Raw genomic sequence first — 18,783 nt, forward strand, 5'->3', positions numbered from 1 at the left:
CAACTCAACTATTTGCATGTGCGTATCTGGCAGCTGCGATGCGCGAGAAAATTTTTCTCGGTAGCATCTGGCTGTTGCTGCTGATACAGCTAACAGCCACAATTCAAGTAGCCGGAAGTGGGAGGAGGTACTGCTCATATGCGAGTCTACTGCACATGCACATGAGCCCACTGGCAACTGCTCAAACAAACCCAATGTAAACAGTTGCGACGTCACGCTCACAGAAAGCAGTTTATTGTTACGAGGTATTACATAGTCTTCACCCTAAGGCCTTTGACATATTTTTGCTATTTGTGTACGCTTGTGCATGCACAGTGTTTTGTTGTTATAAATGACACTTTTCCTTTGCAACTAAAGTTCTATTTTTTCCTCTCATTTATATTTTATTTCTGCAGTATTATTCTCCAGTAGCAGGATACAGTAGCATTCTTTGCTAGAGTATCAATACTTGCCAGTCAAAACTTCAAAAATTTAATTGAAAAGTAAAACAGTGAAAAATTCCCGGAATTCTGAAAAATTCCCAGATTTTTTCCAGTTTTCTCCCAGATGAAGAAATTCCTGGTTTTCCCCCAGATTTCTCAGTTGTACCGGGTCGTATACACCCTGATCATATGTTAACAAAATTGAAGGAAACGCATTCCTGTAGGGAGGAATCACTGATAATCCCAATGTAAGAATCCATTGACACATGGTAGTATTAACAAAGTACACAACATCAAAGACTCACATCTTCGCCCTATAAGTTTTAGGATGTTGCCAACAGATAAGAGGTATGCCACAGCACATGAAACACACTGGATTGATAAATACGGTATAGCAAGGTGCACAGCACAATGGGCTAGTGAGCTCGGGGAGGGGGACTAGGGAGGGAGGGGGGAGAGCTGGACTGCTAGCACACCACCTCTGTTGCAGTGGGCTGAATTCAGCTTGCCAATGAAGCTGACCAGACAGGCTTGCCTATGGCTTGTACAGTGCAATACATTTCCTGTTCATAGAACACATTTAACATTAACATTTCATTCTTTGTCTCCTTCATAGCTGAATAGTCAGTGCATCTGACTGCTGTGCTGAGGACTAGCAGGGATTTCTCCCTGGTGGGAGGACAGCAATAGTGTGCACACAGCGTATGAGACCAACTGAGGAGTAACTTGAGTGAGGAGTAGTGGCTCCATGGTTGTGGAAACCAATAATGGGCAGGAAAGAGTTTTGTAGACAAAACAATATATCATATTATCATTAATAAGATACAGTGATTTCCAAGCATGAGGATTGTTTCTGTAAATATAATGGTCAAAATAAATGTTGCTTTATTGTCAATACTAGACATAACAGAAAACATAGCTGATTTTGTTCCGTCAGGTACACTCACAAGAAAACAAAAACAAAGAAGATTGATGAATTTACATTTGAAAAAAAAAAAAACAAAAAAAAAACAAAAAAACAAAAAAAAAAAAAAAAACCTAAAACTAAACCTTACAAAACATCCCACTGCAAAACATTACAGTTTCTTCCACACTGTCATCTTGCGTAACACAATGTTTATGAACCAATTGGTCCTGCTCATAATTGCAGACACTTTTAATGCAGTTAAACATACTCATTACCCAACTGTCCACATAAGCCTGTGAGATATTTTCAAATTCCTCAACAGTGGCTTCTGTGATCGCCTGTATGGTCTCTAGTGGAACCGAATGATTGCCAACCACTCATTGTAGCATGGCTCATGCATTCTTAATGCAGCTGAAATATGGAGGATATGGAGACCATTCCATATGATTGTTCTATGCTCTGCCAGGAATGTGTTCACAAGATTGTGACAAATTGCCCCTTATTTGGGATGGACAAGATCTTTTAAAACTAGTTTTATCTCGTATAGAATTAATTTTTTTCGCAATAATGGCTCTGTTCACCATTTTTCCCTCATATAACTTAGTTTTGCCCTGTACTAAGCATATTTCTTTGCAATTTTGGCTCTTCTTACCACCCCCACCCCCAATCTCTATCTTTCTTTCATGGTAACTATTCACCCCCCCCCCCCCCCCCACACACACACACACACACACACACACACACACACACACACAATATTTTGGTGTATCTCTGTCCAAGCAGTACTGCATTTCACATGAAATGAATCAATTTATCCTGCTGTACTTCACTACAAACATTTTCTGTCACACAATGAATACAAACCTTGAACTGCAACTTGTACAGCCCTCTGTATTTGCTCTGGTAATTGCACAGGACCTAGCTTCAAAATGCCTGGATGATGTCGGGGTTTAATCTCTTTGTTCTCGATAGCTTCTGACACACTTTGTTCTAAAGTGACAACTGGTCTTGGATTAGTGGCAAACTGAAAGAATTAAATAAACATTCCAAATACAAACATATCCAGCATGATGTTTTCTTTATACAAAATTCAGGTGACTATTTATTAACCAACTCAAAAACATGCATCCACATAATCTGACTGACATAATGCTTCAAAATAAATTAGTCCAATACGTAACAGCTGTACTACAAATACAGAAATATACAAATTATCTAACACTGCGTGAGAGTAGCACATCTTACTTATGAAAATGTGTCCAACATTGTTTTACGTTAACCTGAAACATAAGATGCAACAAGAAAAATAACAAACATGGCAACTAAGCACATATTTACTCTGCAGCTATGCTTCTGGAATGTAGCTGCTCACTGCAGGCACATTATAACTCCCTCTTAGCACGTTGCTGCCCCCATCTCGTTACACACAAGAAGTTTTTACTTGGCAACTTGAAATGGTCCAATTACATACATCTTTTTTATTCCCCATTAAAATATTAATTCCAGGTGTAAGGAGAGAATGATGAATTTTTAAACTGTTGCTGAGTGATGACTGAAGGGCAAAAAGTCGGGAAAAATCCTTTTATTAATAACTTTGGAAAACAATGTTTCATGTTCACACCTACAAATGTCTGAGCCACCACCCAGCTTCCCAACTTCAAGTTCTGGAGAATCCAATATATGGGAGACCAATGTGAATGCAGCAGAGGCATGCAACAGAGGTCTAAGAGGTACATCATGCACAAACTGCCTTTGTTACAAAAAAGGAAGACAATATTACAATGGCAATAGTCAGTCACTGCATTGTATTTTTTCAGCACTGATGTACTTATAGTGGTGCCATGTTGGACTACAGCAGTTATCAATTATATTCTTAAAAACTGTTAGGGTATCTAATACTACAAGGTGCAATACTTATCATATTACTCATACAATATATATTGTGTTTTTAATTCGGAGGAGAATGGATTACTTTTACAAAGTGAATTGAAATGAAAGTACTCTCATTTTGTTTTCAACAACTTTGTACATAATGCAGGCTTTTTATCATTTGGTAGTCTTTGGATTTGAAAGTGTTGCCAGTAGCAGTGAAACTTTATTCAGTGAAGTCAGATGTGAATTCTAGGGCCCTGGTTATGATTTATAAACTGGAAAATTAATTTTCCCATGGAATTTTTTATTTTATGTCCTGTACAGCTGTGAGTCATCCAAGACAAACCAAAATAACTTAAGTTTTTACTGAACTTAAATACTTGGTATACACAGCAAAATCTAAGATACTTTAAAATAAAGCCAACCAGCCAGCCAGCCTACCTGCCCCCTCCCCCCCCCCCCCCCCTCTCTCTCTCTCTGCCCCCCTCCCTCTTTTAAGGGAAAATAGTAGTCTCTGACACTTTGCGTCTTCTGCCAACAGTGAATAGTAGTTTGTTCAAGCAAAAAAAAAAAAAGTTGCTGGCAAGGTAAAAGATTAGAAGGTATGATTTTGTCACAAGGAACACTCATACAACAATGTTAAAAGAGTGCATAGCTAAAGTATTGATGTAGCGTTTTAAGTAAAGCACTTACTGTTACAATGTAATACACAACAATTTAAAACAATACACTGATAAACTATTATTATTGTGTAAGAGGAGATTTACAAAATACCATTTCCAAAGCACATTCACATGCTGTAAAATAGTCTATTGTGAGTCATTTCTCCCACTTGTATTTTGTTAACTGCATAATATTTGCAGAAATGTTTGTTCAACCATGTCATTACCAACATGTGAAATGACCTGGAGATTAACACTCACAGTGCTTTCTCCCTACACTACTGATGATTACTGAGATGAAGCAAGCTCCAGCAGATGCATCAGTGGCCTAGAGGAGTCAGGGAGGATACCACCGCACATGGCAACCAAAATAGGCAACCAAACATACAATGAGGAGTCGTAAAGTTTTATCATCATCTAAAAAAAAATTGCGTAATTAATTTTTTGTTTGTGTGAAGGTACATGTCTGTCATCCTCGTACACACTCAAAACTCCATTCCACAGAGATATAGGACACTGCTAAAGGAGCCAAAAGGAAATGGCACAATCTACTGATAAAGGACAGATGTGATGCACAATTTTGCTTCCATTCCTTACAATGACTTACAATGACATGGGGTTTTCAATGTTATACCAGTACTGCAGATATGTACACACCAAGAAGCAAAGTATTAATTAGATAGCTTAACTTCTCGCAGTGATAATTGAAACTTTCTTACTACCTATCATACGAGAACAGAAATCAGGCTGGTTCAATGACTTCATCATAGACTGGGTTGGCAAAGTGACGACAGAGAAACTATGTAAAAGACCTTGTATGGTGTGAGACAAAGCATATTAATCGGAGTTAGGTTGGTGTGCACATTAAGTTCCACTAATCAGCATTGATACAAGGAAGAAGAGGCCTACATGTTGTACCCATCACAATGATGTGCATCTCTTCAACCAACTAGCCACAGGCATTGCAGTTCAACATAATTAACACTGGCAAACCTTTTGGCAGCCAGAAATGATTAGTAGTCCTATTGAAAACCCAACTCAGATTCTAAGTTAATTCGAAGGCACGCTTACTTACTGCTCCAGAAGTGGAGATGATTAGCCACTGAAGTTTGCTTGATATTCTCTATGTAAATTTCAGAAAAGAATAGGATCATAAATGTATTTTGTAACTTCATAATTGCTTACTTCTGTACATGATTAACATGTATATACTATGTCCTACCTCTAAACTGTTATTAATAATGTGCAAGATCACAGCTCTCTGGCTTATTCGTGAGCACGCTTGTGTATGGTTGTGATCTGTCCATCTAAAAGGGGGAACTGGGAGCATACATAACCATCTGACAGCTAGGCACAGTGCAGAGCAGAAATGAAGTGGTGGTTGGAACAAAATATTGCTGTCAACTAAGCCCGTCATGGGTCTGTCCAAAGTGATGGGCACACACACAAGCTGACCCAGGCCTCACAATAAGAGTTTATCAATCCATATAGCTAAGTGATAGTGTAAAATACAAATGGAAAGATTTCAAAGAGATAAAAAGAATTGGACTGTGCACTACATAATAACATTATCACACCATGGAAAATCTAGGACGGGATAACAACAACACTTTGAAAAGGGCAGATTGCTACTCACAATATAGTGGAGATGTTGAATTGCAGAACCGGTACAACAAGAACAGTACAAAACATGTGACCTTTCAGCCAAAATGCCTTCTTCTAAAGAAGACGACACATTATGCAAGTAAAACACACACACACACACACACACACACACACACACACACACACACACACGGCCACTGTCTCTAGCCACTGAGGCCCGACTGTGGGGAACTGCAGACAATGGGATAAGCAGTCTGCACAGTGGGGCTAAGGAAGAAGCTCGGGTGTGAAGGGTGAGTGCTAGCAGGGTACAGGTGTGGGACAGGAAAGTGCTGCTTGTGGGAGGATGCAGGGACATGGTGGAGACAGTGTAGGGCAGCTGTGTGCAGTTGGGAGATTAGATTGGGGAGGAGGAAAGGGGCAGTTGGGGGTGAAATGGTGGGGGGGGGGGGGGGGGGGGGGAGGGGGGGCAGAAAACAAGAGCAGTAGAGGAATGGTAAAAAGAGACTGGGTGAACTGATGAAATAGAAGGTCGTGTAGTGCTGGAGTGGAAGAGGGAACGGGGGTAGGTGGGTGAAGAATAGGCACTAATGAACAGTGCAAGGCCAAAGGGTTGTGTGAACATAGGATGTATTGCAGGGAGAGTTCCCACCAGCACGATTCAGAAAAGTTGGTGTTGGTAGGAAGGATCCAGATGGTGCAGGCTTTGAAGCAGTCACTGAAGTGAAGAACACTGTGTTGAGTGGCATGCTCGGCAACTGAGGGGACCAGCTGTCTCTTTGGGCATAGCTTGTGGGTGGCCACTAATGCAGATAGACAACTTGCTGGTTGTCAAGCCCACATAGAATGCAGCACAGCAGTTGCAGTTTAACTTCTACATCACATAATTGCTTTTACAGGTAGCCCTGCCTTTGATGGGGTAGGTGATGCTAGTGACCTGAATGGTATACGTGGTGGTGGTGGTGGTAGTGGTAGTGGTGGTGGGAGAATGTATAGGACAGGTCTATTACAGGGATATGAGCCATCAGGTAAGGGGTTGGGAGCAGGGGTAAAGTAGGGATGGATGAGGATATTGCGTAGGTTTGGTGGGCTGTGGTATACCTCTGTGAGTGGGGTGGGAAGTATAGTAGGTAGGATATTCTTCATTCCAGGGTACTGTGACAGGAAGTCAAAACCTTGGCAGGGAATGTGATTCCATTGGATGGTACTGAGTTACAATGGGAATGTTCCTTTGTGGCCAGACAGGGGCACTCTGGGAGATGGTGGGAGACTGGAGAGATGAGGCACAGGAGATCTGTTTTTGTACAAGTTTGGAGGGTAATTTCAGTCTGTGAAGGCCTCAGTAATCCTCTTGCTATATTTGTAGAGAGGCTGCTCATCATTATACACGCAGAGGCCATGGAAGGCTTGTCTGTATGGAAGGGACTTCTTGGTATGGGTGGCAGCTGTCAAATTAGAGGTATTGCTGGTGGTTAGTAGATTTGATATGGATGGAGGTACTGATGTGGCTATTTCTGAGGTGAAGATCAATATAAGATGTCGTCAATGTATCTGAACCAGGTGAGGGGTTTGGGATTCTGAATGGTTAGGAAGGATTCCTAATGCCTAACTGATTCCAAACCTATACATACCTTCTGTTCACCATGACTAACTATACCCTCACCCAAAATTACTTAACCTTTGAAGGGACCACCTATAAACAAATCCATGTTATGACAATGGGCACCCACATGACACAATCCTATGCCAACAAATTCATGGACAATCTACAAGAATTCTTCCTAGACATCCACAACTTCAGAACACAAAAACCAAAAAACAAAACACAAACACACCATCCTAATCCCCCCCTCCCCCACCCCCCAAAAAAAACTCTCTTCCTCCTACAAAACCCCAAACCACATTCAACATGGACCAAGCAAGGTGGCACAGAAGTTAACACACTGGACTTGCATTCAGGAGGATGATAGCTCGTCTATATCTACATAGATACTCCGCAAGCCACCATATGTTGGGTGGCAGAGGGTACTCTGTACCAATACTAGTCATTTCTTTTCTTGTTCCACTCACAAATTGAGCTAGGGAAAAACGATTGTCTACAAGCCTATGTATTAGCCCTAATATTTCTTATCTTACCTTCACAGTCCTGAAACGCTATGTATGTTGCGACAGTAGAACAGTTCAGAAGTCAGCTTCAAATGCTGGTTCTCTAAATTTTCTCAACAGTGTTTCTTGAAAAGAACTTCGCCTTACCTCCAGGGTTCCCATTTGAGTTCCCAAAGCATCTCCGTAACACGTGATGTTCAAACCTACCGGTAACAAATCTAGCAGCCCACCTCTGAATTGCTTCCATGTCTTCCTTCAATCCAACCTGGCAAAGATCCCAAACACTCAAACAGTGCTCAAGAATAAGTCCCACCAACATCCTATATGTGATCTCCTTTATAGATGAACCACTCTTTCCTAAAATTCTCCCAATAAACTGAAGTCAACCATGCGCCTTCCCTACCACAGTTCTCACATGCCCAGTCCATCTTAAATTGCTTTACAATGTTATGCCCACATATTTAAATGACTTGGCTGTGTCATGCGGACCACTAGTAATACTGTATCCGAATATTACAGGTTTGTTCTTCCTATTCTTCAGCACTGACTTACATTTTCCCACATTCAGGGCTAGCTACCATTCATCACGCCAATTGGAAAATTTGTCTGTCATCTTGTATCCTCCTACAGTCACTCAACTTTGATACCTTACTGTACACCACAGCACCATCCGCAAACAACCACAGATTGCTGCCCACCAAATCATTTATGTTAGAGAGCAATAGGGGTCCTAAACACTTCCCTGGAGCACTCCTGACGATATCCTCATCTCTCATGAACACTCTCCATCAAGGACAACATACTGGTTTCTATTCTTAACAAGTCTTCGATCCACACACATACCTATGAACTTATTTCATATGCTCGTACCTTCATTAACGGCCTACAATGGGGCATCATATAAAATGAAACTTCCTGGCAGATTAAAACTGTGTGCCGGATCGAGACTCGAACTCGGGACCTTTATCTTTCGCGGGCAAGTGCTCTACCAACTGAGCTACCCAAGCATGACTCACAACCTGTCCTCACAGCTTCAATTCTGCCAGTACCATGTCTCCTACCTTCCAAATTTCACAGAAGTTCATCAGCGAACCTGGTAGAGTACTTGCCTGCGAAAGGCAAAGGTCCTGAGTTCGAGCCTCGGTCCAGCACACAGTTTTAACTGTCCAGGAAGTTTCATATCAGCATACACTCCATTGCAGAGTGAAATTCTAATTCAGGAAACATCCCCCAGGCTGTGGCTAAGCCATGTCTCCACAATATCCTTTCTTCCACGAGTGTTAGTTCTGTAAGGTTCACAGAAGAGCTTCTGTGAAGTTAGAAAGGTAGGGGACAAGGTACTGGCAGAATTGAAGCTCTGAGGATGGGTTGTGAGTCATGCTTGGGTAGCTCAGCTGGTAGGGCACTTGCCCGCAGAAAGCAAAGATCCCGAGTTCGAGTCTTGGTCAGGCACACAGCTTTAATCTGCCCGGAAGTTCAATATCAGTGCACACACCACTACAGAGTGAAAATCTCATACTGTATCAAATGTTTTCTGGAAATTTAGAAAAATGGATGCCAGTTGCCGTTCACCCATAGTTCGCAGTATATCATGTGAGAAAAGTGCAAGTTGAGTTTTGCATGAGCAATGCCTTTTAGAACCATGGTGATTCATGAACATAATCTTCTCAGTCTCAAGAAAGTTTGTTATATTCAAACTGTGAATATGTTCAAGGATTCTGCAGCAAATCGAAGTTATGGATAGTGGTCTGTAATTTTTTACCCTTCTTGTACCAGGTGTACTGGTATGAAATGAGCATTAAGATACAAATGTGTCGTTAGGGAACATTTGTTGTGAACAAGCCTTAATTTTTTTTTTTTTCGTTTGGTTGGTATGACACCTGTCAAAGATATTTAGTATACATCAAGTCATGGAACAAACAACATCATATGTTTTAATCGTGTTAACAATGTCGAATTTTGTACCAGAAAGTGATGATTTGCGGAAAGCACTAACTTTTTGTTTTCATTTGAAAAAAAGTGCTGCGGAGTCGCATCGAATGCTTGTCGAGGCATATGGTGATCATGCTCTTTCAGAAGCAACAGGCAAAAGATGGTTTCAATGGTTCAGAAATAATGATTTTGATGTAAGAAATGAAGAGCGTGGAAGACCACCAAAAAAGTTAGAAGACGCTGAATTGCAAGCAATATTGGATGAAGATGATACTTTGAGTCAGAAGCAAATGGCAGCAATGCTAAATGTTGCACAACAAACAATTTCTGACCATTTGAAAGCTATGGGAAAGATCCAAAAGTGTGGAAAATGGGGGCCACATGAATTGAATGAAAGGTAGAAGGAAAACCGAAAAACCATTTGTCAAATTTTGCTTCAAAGACATGAAAGAAAATCAATTTTGCATCGAATTGTTACTGCTGATGAAAAATGGATTTATTTTAAGAATCCTAAACGGAAAAAATCATGGGTTAATCCAGGGCAACATCAACATCGACTGCAAAACCACATCGATTTGGCAAGAGGACAATACTCTGTGTTTGGTGGGATCAGAAAGGTGTGGTGTATCATGAGCTTCTAAAACGTGGTGAAACTGTGAATACTAATCGCTACAGACAACAAATGATCAATTTGAATTATGTATTGATCGAAAAAAGACCAGAATGGGCCAGAAGACATGGCAAAGTAATTTTTTTACACGACAATGCATCTGCACACAAAGCAAAACTGGTTCAGGATACAATCAAAATACTTGGCTGGGAGCTGCTACCCCACCCTCTGTATTCACCAGACTTGGCCCCTTCTGACTACCATTTGTTTTCATCAACAGGACACGCATTGGCTGAGGAACACCTCGATTCCTACGAAGAAGTCGAAACTTGGGTGTCTGATTGGTTTGCTTCAAAAGACGAACATTTCTATTGGCGTGGTGTCCATAAATTACCAGAAAGGTGGTCAAAATGTATAGAAAGCAATGGTACGGACTTTGGATAAAATGTTTTTACTTTTCAATTCAAAATTCCTGTTTCATTGTCATAAAAAAACGCTCATTTCATACCAGTAGACCTGGTATACTGGAGTCACCTGTGCCTTTTTCCATCCTGATTTAGGTTTACCATCCTGGTTTAGGTTTTCTGCGATTTCCATAAATTGCTTCAGAAAAATGCCAGGATGGTTCCTTTGAAAGGTCACGGCCGATTTCCTTCGGCATCCTTATATAATCCAAGATTGTGCTCCATCTCTAATGACCTCGTTGTCGACAGGATGTTAAACACTAATCTCCTCCTCCTCCCACATTCAACACAACACAACCCCTTCCCCTTCACCCCAAACATTAACTAACCACTTTAAGCATATACATTTTACCCTCAAACATCGTAAAATACTTAAAACAGCAACAATTATTAGGCACACTTTTCCTCCAACAATACTCATCAAGATGAGATGAGACTGCAGAGTCAAAGTGCACCTCTTCCCCCTCCCTATAACAGATCCCCCTTTGAATAATCATTAAATTCTACACTATGATTAACACTCAAATACCAAAAACCCCTAGGGCGATAAAAATTCCCATAAGAAGAAAAACAAGTACAAGTAATGGTAGATCCCTCCACAATATATCGCTCTATTAACCCCACCATAACCCATTTTGTCTAACGGACCATCACCCTAAAAACATCATCATAACACCCACCCCCAGAGGCAACAGCCCCCACACCAACGTCCCAACAGGATGACTGCTCCTCCTATGCTTAGCCTTACTAACAGAGGTGTATCTATTTCTACACCCCTGCCCCTCCTTCCAAAGAATGTCTACAATTAATAAATTCACTACACTCTTCACGATAGAACAAATACCAGTCCAACACATACCTACTACTCACACCAGTCTCATGCACCAGGATAATAATAGCACCAACAGCAAGTCACCAACACTACATTACACAAGGTCAACTTAGGCTGCTTAAACCAGGAACCTCTCTTAATTGATCTCAAAACATTTCCTCAATGAGGAACTCTAGGCAATTTCATCAGCACCCCACACTGGAAGTACCTAACATATTCATGGAGGAAACTAAGAAACTGCAGGAATTTTATGACAAGAGCTCTATCGTCTTCCAGAGTAGCATCTAAAGACCAAGTCCTAAATTTCACAGTCAGATCAACATCTACAAACAAACAACAAAGGCACAAAAGTCAATTTAACAAGTGAACAAATTACAAACAACGAACTAACAGCCCAAAAACTGAAAACAATAACAACTTAAATTGAAAATTACTCACTAATAAACCAAGAACCTCCAAAAAAGCACTGTGGATCAAAGAAAAACTCCAATATGAAACACTCAAAAACACTGCTGGAAAAATTCATTATACCAGTACAAGACTCTGCAATCCGTGACACACACCACTGAAACTAACAACAATACTATGAAAAGGGCAGATTGCTACTCACAATATAGTGGAGATGCCGAATTTCAGACAAGTACAAGAACAGTACAAAACATGTGACCTTTCAGCCAAAACGCCTTCTTCTAAAGAAGACGACACATTATGCAAGTAAAACACACACACACACACACACACACACACACGACCACTGTCTCTAGCCACTGAGGCCAGACTGTGGAGAACTGCACACAATGGGAGAAGCAGTCTGCACGGTGGGGCTAAGGAAGAAGCTCAGGTGTGGAGGGTGAATGCTAGCAGGGTACAGGTGTGGGACAGGAAAGTGCTGCTTGTGGGAGGATGCAGGGACATGGTGAAGACAGTGTAAGGCAGCTGTGTGCAGTTGGGAGATTAGATTGGGGGGGGGGGGGGGGGAGGAAAGGGGCAGTTGGGGGTGAAAAGGGGGGGGGCAGAAAACAAGAACAGTAGAGGAGTGGTAAAAAGAGACTGGGTGAACTGATGAAATATGTCGTGTAGTGCTAGAGTGGAAGAAGGAACGGGGGTAGGTGGGTGAAGAATAGGCACTAATGAACAGTGCAAGGCCAGTGGGTTGTGTGAACATACGATATATTGCAGGGAGAGTTACCACCGGCGCGATTCAGAAAAGTTGGCGTTGGTAGGAAGGATCCAGATGGTGTAGGCTTTGAAGCAGAAAATTGACAAAGTCTAATTAAAGAAAATGGAAAACCAACATTTTTTATAAAAAGGGTTAGAACCTCCCAACATTTGGTTAGAGCAATTTCTGGTTTAAATCAGATAAATCTTGGATTGCTCAGTGAGCAAAACACACACACACACACACACACACACACACACACACACACAGTGAGAAGTTTCTGTGCAACACTATTCCAGCACAAATACCTAAAGCTATACAAAAACAACTATCAAGAAAATGATTACAAGGTTCATAAATTAAATATAATTAAAGAATGGGATTCACAGACAGCCAAAATGATAGGTGGGTCACTTTATTATAAAAACTAGTTCATGCATTTTATGTTGGTGGCACATGGTTTTTGTTTTTCATTCTTTAGGTAGCACACTGGATATACAAGGCATACTGTATGAACGATCATAAAAATCTAAGATAGTATGGATATTGAAATGAAGAAACTGTCGCAACGTTCATAAACTAATGAACAGCACATAGTCGATATTATTTGAAAGCCATCAGTGATACAGAAATTTCTTTAAACACTCTACCAAAAGCAACAGATTTTGCATAACTAATCGAATACACACAATGAAACAGATGCTGTAAAACTGATGTGCACTATGGTAACCAGTAGCACTCTCCCTAGTGTGCGTTTAAGATTTACAGGAAAAGAAAGATAATTTCTGCGGATTGGTATGAATGTAAAACCACTGTTAATCAAGACATTCTGAAGAACTGAAAGGTCTGGAGCGGATTTACGAAGAACGGATGAGCGCGGCCAAATGCATATTAATATAAACTTACAGGACAATAAATGAAGCAAAATGCAACATTTTACTTTCCTTCATTTAACACAACTGCTATTAAGGTTAACAAGTAACTTGCCTTTCGTGACAGGCGCAAAATTTTCTGCGGTATATCGGCTTTCATTCTCATGTTTGTAAACAAATATCAGACTCTCTAACAAACCCAAAGATACTTTCAATTCTGTAGTGACAACCTGTGATGTACATCTGAGCATCAGCAGCATTCTGGAGAGACAGGCTGCGAATGCGGACTACCGAAGACAAATGTATCTGCGGTTAGTTTATTGCGATGGTACACGGCTGTAGCCCTTAGCCGTTCTAGCAGGTGAACTAAAGCAGTACTTTCAATGCAGTTTTGGAAGCTATTACTGAGTTTTTTAACCCTCGAGACAATGAGCCCACTCTATCATCGCTACTTACGCGAATCTCATGAGAGGTAATCAGCTCTTCACCACCAAGCGATTTTTGGAGTATGTTTATCTCATTATGTCAATCGCGCAAGGTGCTTTAGTGAAGTACTTGACCATTAAACCAAATATCTGGGGCTTAATGCTGTACTGATGCAGGAAATTGTTCTCTGATCTCTTGTAAGGAAGTGTTGCAGTTAAGAACGCCAAGTTTCACAATGATACAGAGTCCACATTAAATTAGATAACTAATTTATTAGGTTGTAACATGTTAATGGCACACCAAAGGCGATATAGCAATACCAGTGGCAGCAATAATCATTTATTACTGCGCCCTCTGTATCAAAACCAGTACCGGTACTCTGCAAACCATTGTGAAATGTGTGGCAGACTATACTTCCCACTGTACCACATATTAAAAATTCCGTTATACCGTTCACCCATTCACATGTAACAGAATAACACCATAAATGCTGTTCTCAGCGTTGTAATTAGTCGAATCTCGTCATTGCGGTCCCTTCAGGAGTGATGCGTAGGAAGCTGTAGTGTTTTCCTAGATCCTTCACTTAATACTCGTTTTTGACATATTGTATGTAGGCTTCCAATGCAGAACTGGTGTCTTTCTTCAAACGTTTCGCAATTCGGGTATTTCAGCTTCAGGTCAGACAAATCTCAGATCACCCATGCTGCCTTTCTTTGTTTATGTTCAACATTCACTGTCGGTCCAATATCGTACAGGTTCGCAAGCTACAGAAATTTCTGAGATGGGAAACACAAGGGGTTTGTAAGCAGACCCCTCTATATATGTACCCGTTAACAGTTCTTGGGGCATGGTACTATAAAAAACTGGAACTAATTTCCTTTTCACTCTGAGCCTTTCATTTTTCGAAGATTCCATTGTCTGACTTCAAAGTCCCTTTCGCCACAGGGATCCCATGTTACTGGTAATGTTCGTGACGGTGTTTCTTATCTAATGATTTCACTAGCTGCATGCATTTGCAGTGTACGTCAAAAGTGCTATCACTGAGTTGCTACGATGAGAACATATATTTTTACTACCTACACTCCACAACGTAGTTCTATGATAATCGCAGATTAGGACTTTACTAGCTGGACAGTGTTCCAGTAATACCATGAAGTGCATGATCATTTTTGTTACAGTATTAGCGCAACTTGCTGTATTAGTCTATAAATATTATACTAAATTTTTGTGACGAGCACCCACACCTAATGTAGCAAATACATTTTTATAAATAACTCTCCTTGAAGCCAACGTTTTCAGTCTGTCTGAATACAAAATTATTACATGTCGCAATGCAGCTGATCATTAATACCCTCCCTTTCATTTCCTTTCTCCCCTTCCACTTCAATTTACATACAAAATTATTATGTTAACATCTTTGGTCTGGTACATGTTTGGACTTATAATGCTAACAATAAATAAATACAAGTCTTCACCACGAATATTGTTATATAAAAACAATGAAAGATAGTACCTTTCCAATAAATAAAGTGATGAGAGTTATGCAAACTTCACTGATGTTTTTTCTTCATCATTACTTCCATTACTCACCACAATGTCAGAACTGCTTCTTTGTCACCTTTTCCAGTACTGAAACCAAACTCATCTTCACCAAGTATGTCTTCAAATTTTTCTACTATTCTGCCATGCAATTTTTTCGCTCTACAGTTTGCAAGTGTGATTTGACAGACTAATCGCCCAATTGCATTCACATTTATCTGCAAGTGTATTCTTGGATAAGGTGAAGACAATACGTTTCTGGAAATCCAGTGGTTAAGTTATACAGTTTGTAGATTTTTGACAAGTCTTAAATCCTACACTTCCCACAGAATTCATTGCCAGTAAATCTGGAGGTTACATGATCGACTTCTACAAACTTCTTCAAGCTTGTATCATTCAGCACTCTGTCAGGCTATAACTGGATCACCTATTTCTACCCCATCAACTTCCTTCTCCTCTTACATCACATGTTGAGATAGCGTTCCCCCTTTTCTCGTTGCAGTCCTGTTAATTGTCTACATTTTCTACTGCATGTAACAGAGATTTCCTTTCTGCAACTCATAGATTTTCTTCTATCCATAAGCTTAGGTACACTATCAAGCTCAGGTACATATCAGGCCACCTATTAGTGCACATTAATATGGAATGTGTCCACCCTTCACCTTTGTTATTGCTTGAACTCTGTTGGAAACATTTTCAATGAGTCGTCTGAATGTCTTTAGAGGAATGGCAGACCAATTTTTGTCAATAGAGGAAACCCGTGCTGACACAAACAATAACAAACTCAGAACTGTTCCTACACATTACACAGTATAGAATGCTCGAAAAATGTGTTCATATCCTTTTGTATCTAGTATTTTAAGTGTGATAATGGCACCACATCCTAACCACAAAAAACGCCTCTTCCATACTTCGCAGTTGCCATTGCACATGATAACAGGTAAAGTTTTCCAGGAATTCACCAAATCCAAATGCGTCCATCATATTGTCACAGGATGTAGCGAATTCATCGCTCCGAATCACTCGTTTCCTGTCATCCACTGTCCAGTGACGTCACTCTTCACGCCATCTCTTACGTCATGTACCAATGACTGCAGAAATATGGTGGTTATGAGGATCTGCTCAAGCATTATTTTTGCAATTCCCTGTGTATATTTTTTGTACTAGTTGGCAGTGCTTTGGAAGCTATGAGTAATTCTTTCTGATAATTTCATGCCATTTTTTATGCAGCCGACCTCTGCAACATTAGACAATTCCTGTCACTCAGTATATGACATCTGCCTGGTCTTGGATTTGCTGTGCTTATTCAATGACTAGTCCGCATTTGAAGTTACTGAGCTCTCCACACTGGCCCATTTTGCTGTTATTACTTTCTAACAACAATACAATGTCTTCTGCTTCCTTTTATACTTGTATATAGTGGTCAACCGTGCAAATATGAATGAATTGATAAGATAGTGTATTTCATGATTTAAGCATAACGTTTGTAATTTAGGGTGTAATCATTATATCCTTTCCAACATGTTTTTAGCACTCCCATTTGCTAAATAGCTGGGATTATCTGGTATTTCAAACCCATAGCTCTCCGCATGCAGTCAAGTTCGATGATTAGCCCGAATATGCTAGGTTGGCTTAAAATAGTAAACGCCTTAGTCCCTTCACTTTTGATGTCCAACAAATTATTACAAATGTTAAGACAGTCTTATCGACTTTTGATGTCCACTTTTGATGTCCAACAAATTATTACAAATGTTAAGACAGTCTTATCGACTGTCTTAACATTTGTAATAATTTGTTGGACATCAAAAGTGAAGGGAGCAAGGCGTTTACTGTTTTAAGCCAACCTAGCATATTCGGGCTAATCATCGAACTTTGTTCCTTACAGCATAACGTATACATCAATTTCGTTAGCCGCACCTGGTTATTCATCAAATTTTAAGTTTAGGATTACATGTTGGTACCAGTGTTAACAAGTATGCATGACACACTATCGCGCATGCGCTATAGCCAGTTCCAGTACAACAACTGTTGCTGCCGTACTGAGGTCGCGAAGTGAGGCCGAGGCTGTTTCCCAGATAAGTTATTGGAATATGACGATGTATTACTGTATTATAGTTTTTAGTTTTTGACATTCTCCATTATGGACAAATTGTAGTTTCTTAGCCGGTCGGAGTGGCTGAGCGGTTCTAGGCGCTACTGGAACCGCGCGACCGCTACAGTCGCAGGTTCGAATCCTGCCTCGGGCATGGATGTGTGTAATTTCCTTAGGTTAGTTAGGTTTAAGTAGTTCTAAGTTCTAGGGGACTGATGACCTCAGAAGTTAAGTCCCATAGTGCTCAGAGCCATTTTGTATTTCCTTTTATTCTGAAGAAGGTTGGGTTATCCCAACTGAAACCTTGGTAAATCTAAGTAAACATTGCAGCTGAGGCTGTTGTTAATTTAAAATTAATATTTCTGTTTGTTGTCATGATATCAAAAATTTCCACTTTTTCATACTAACTAGAGCTTCTCCAAATTTCACACATATCTCATACAAAGAAAACAACAAAGAGTCCACATAGCTACATGCTGCCAATTACAGACAGAGACAATGAACTTGCCCGTGGCACATGGGCTATGACAGGTTGCATGTTAGGTGATGACTCAACAGTGACTGTAAAATTACTAACTGCTTTCACACAGAATTAGTTGGCTTATAATATTTTCTAGAAATTGCAACGATTCAAATTAATAATTACAGTGACTTCCTTTTTTTGAGTAAGTGAATACTTAAAACAAAACTGCATATTTTGAAGTTGATAAAAATATAAGGATAAAAATAGTAATTTGTATTGTTTTAAGTAGTTGCGAAACATAACCTTCGAAATTTCTTAATATGCCACATGTTAAAGACAGTAAATATTTAGCTTCTTCTACAATGTGATCTACATTTGCATCTACAGACTGTAAACCACTGTGAAGTGTGTGGCAGAGGCCACAGCCTATTGTACCATTTATTAGGGTTTCATCTTGTACCATTCACATATGGAGTGTAGGAAGAATGATTGTTCAAATGCCTCTGTGTGTGTTGTAATTAATCTATCTTGTAATCACGATCCCTACAGGAGTAAAACATGGTGGTCATAGTACGTTTCTAGAGTCATGAATTGAAGATGGTTCTTAAAACGTTGTAAGTAGGCTTTCTCAGGATAGCTCAAGTCTGTCTTAAAAAATCTGCCAGTTTGTTACCTTCAGACAAACCTGTGACCATTTGTGCTGTCCTTCTCTGTGTATATTCACAATCCCCTGCTAGCCCTCTTTGGTCAGTGTCCCACAAGCTTAACCAATATTCTAGAATAGGTCACACAAGTGATTTGTAAGGAATCTCCATTGTAG

The 18,783-nt window shown here is 40.1% G+C and overlaps 1 protein-coding gene across 1 annotated transcript in view; it reads right to left on the reverse strand.

Moving 5' to 3' along the window:
* The window catches only part of LOC124612249 (methyltransferase-like protein 17, mitochondrial), a 117,763-nt gene extending 104,045 nt beyond the window's left edge, over positions 1–13,718 (reverse strand). Inside the window, exons 1-2 of the mRNA XM_047140329.1 lie at positions 13,559–13,718; positions 2,194–2,353 (exon numbers count right to left, since the gene is read on the reverse strand). Coding sequence (XP_046996285.1) covers positions 2,194–2,353; positions 13,559–13,609 — 211 coding nt within the window. The 5' untranslated portion in view covers positions 13,610–13,718. The remainder of the gene's footprint in view (positions 1–2,193; positions 2,354–13,558) is intronic.
* Between the last annotated feature and the right edge of the window lie 5,065 nt (positions 13,719–18,783).

Source organism: Schistocerca americana, chromosome 1 (genome assembly GCF_021461395.2).
Source record: "Schistocerca americana isolate TAMUIC-IGC-003095 chromosome 1, iqSchAmer2.1, whole genome shotgun sequence".
NCBI lineage: Eukaryota > Metazoa > Arthropoda > Insecta > Orthoptera > Acrididae > Schistocerca > Schistocerca americana.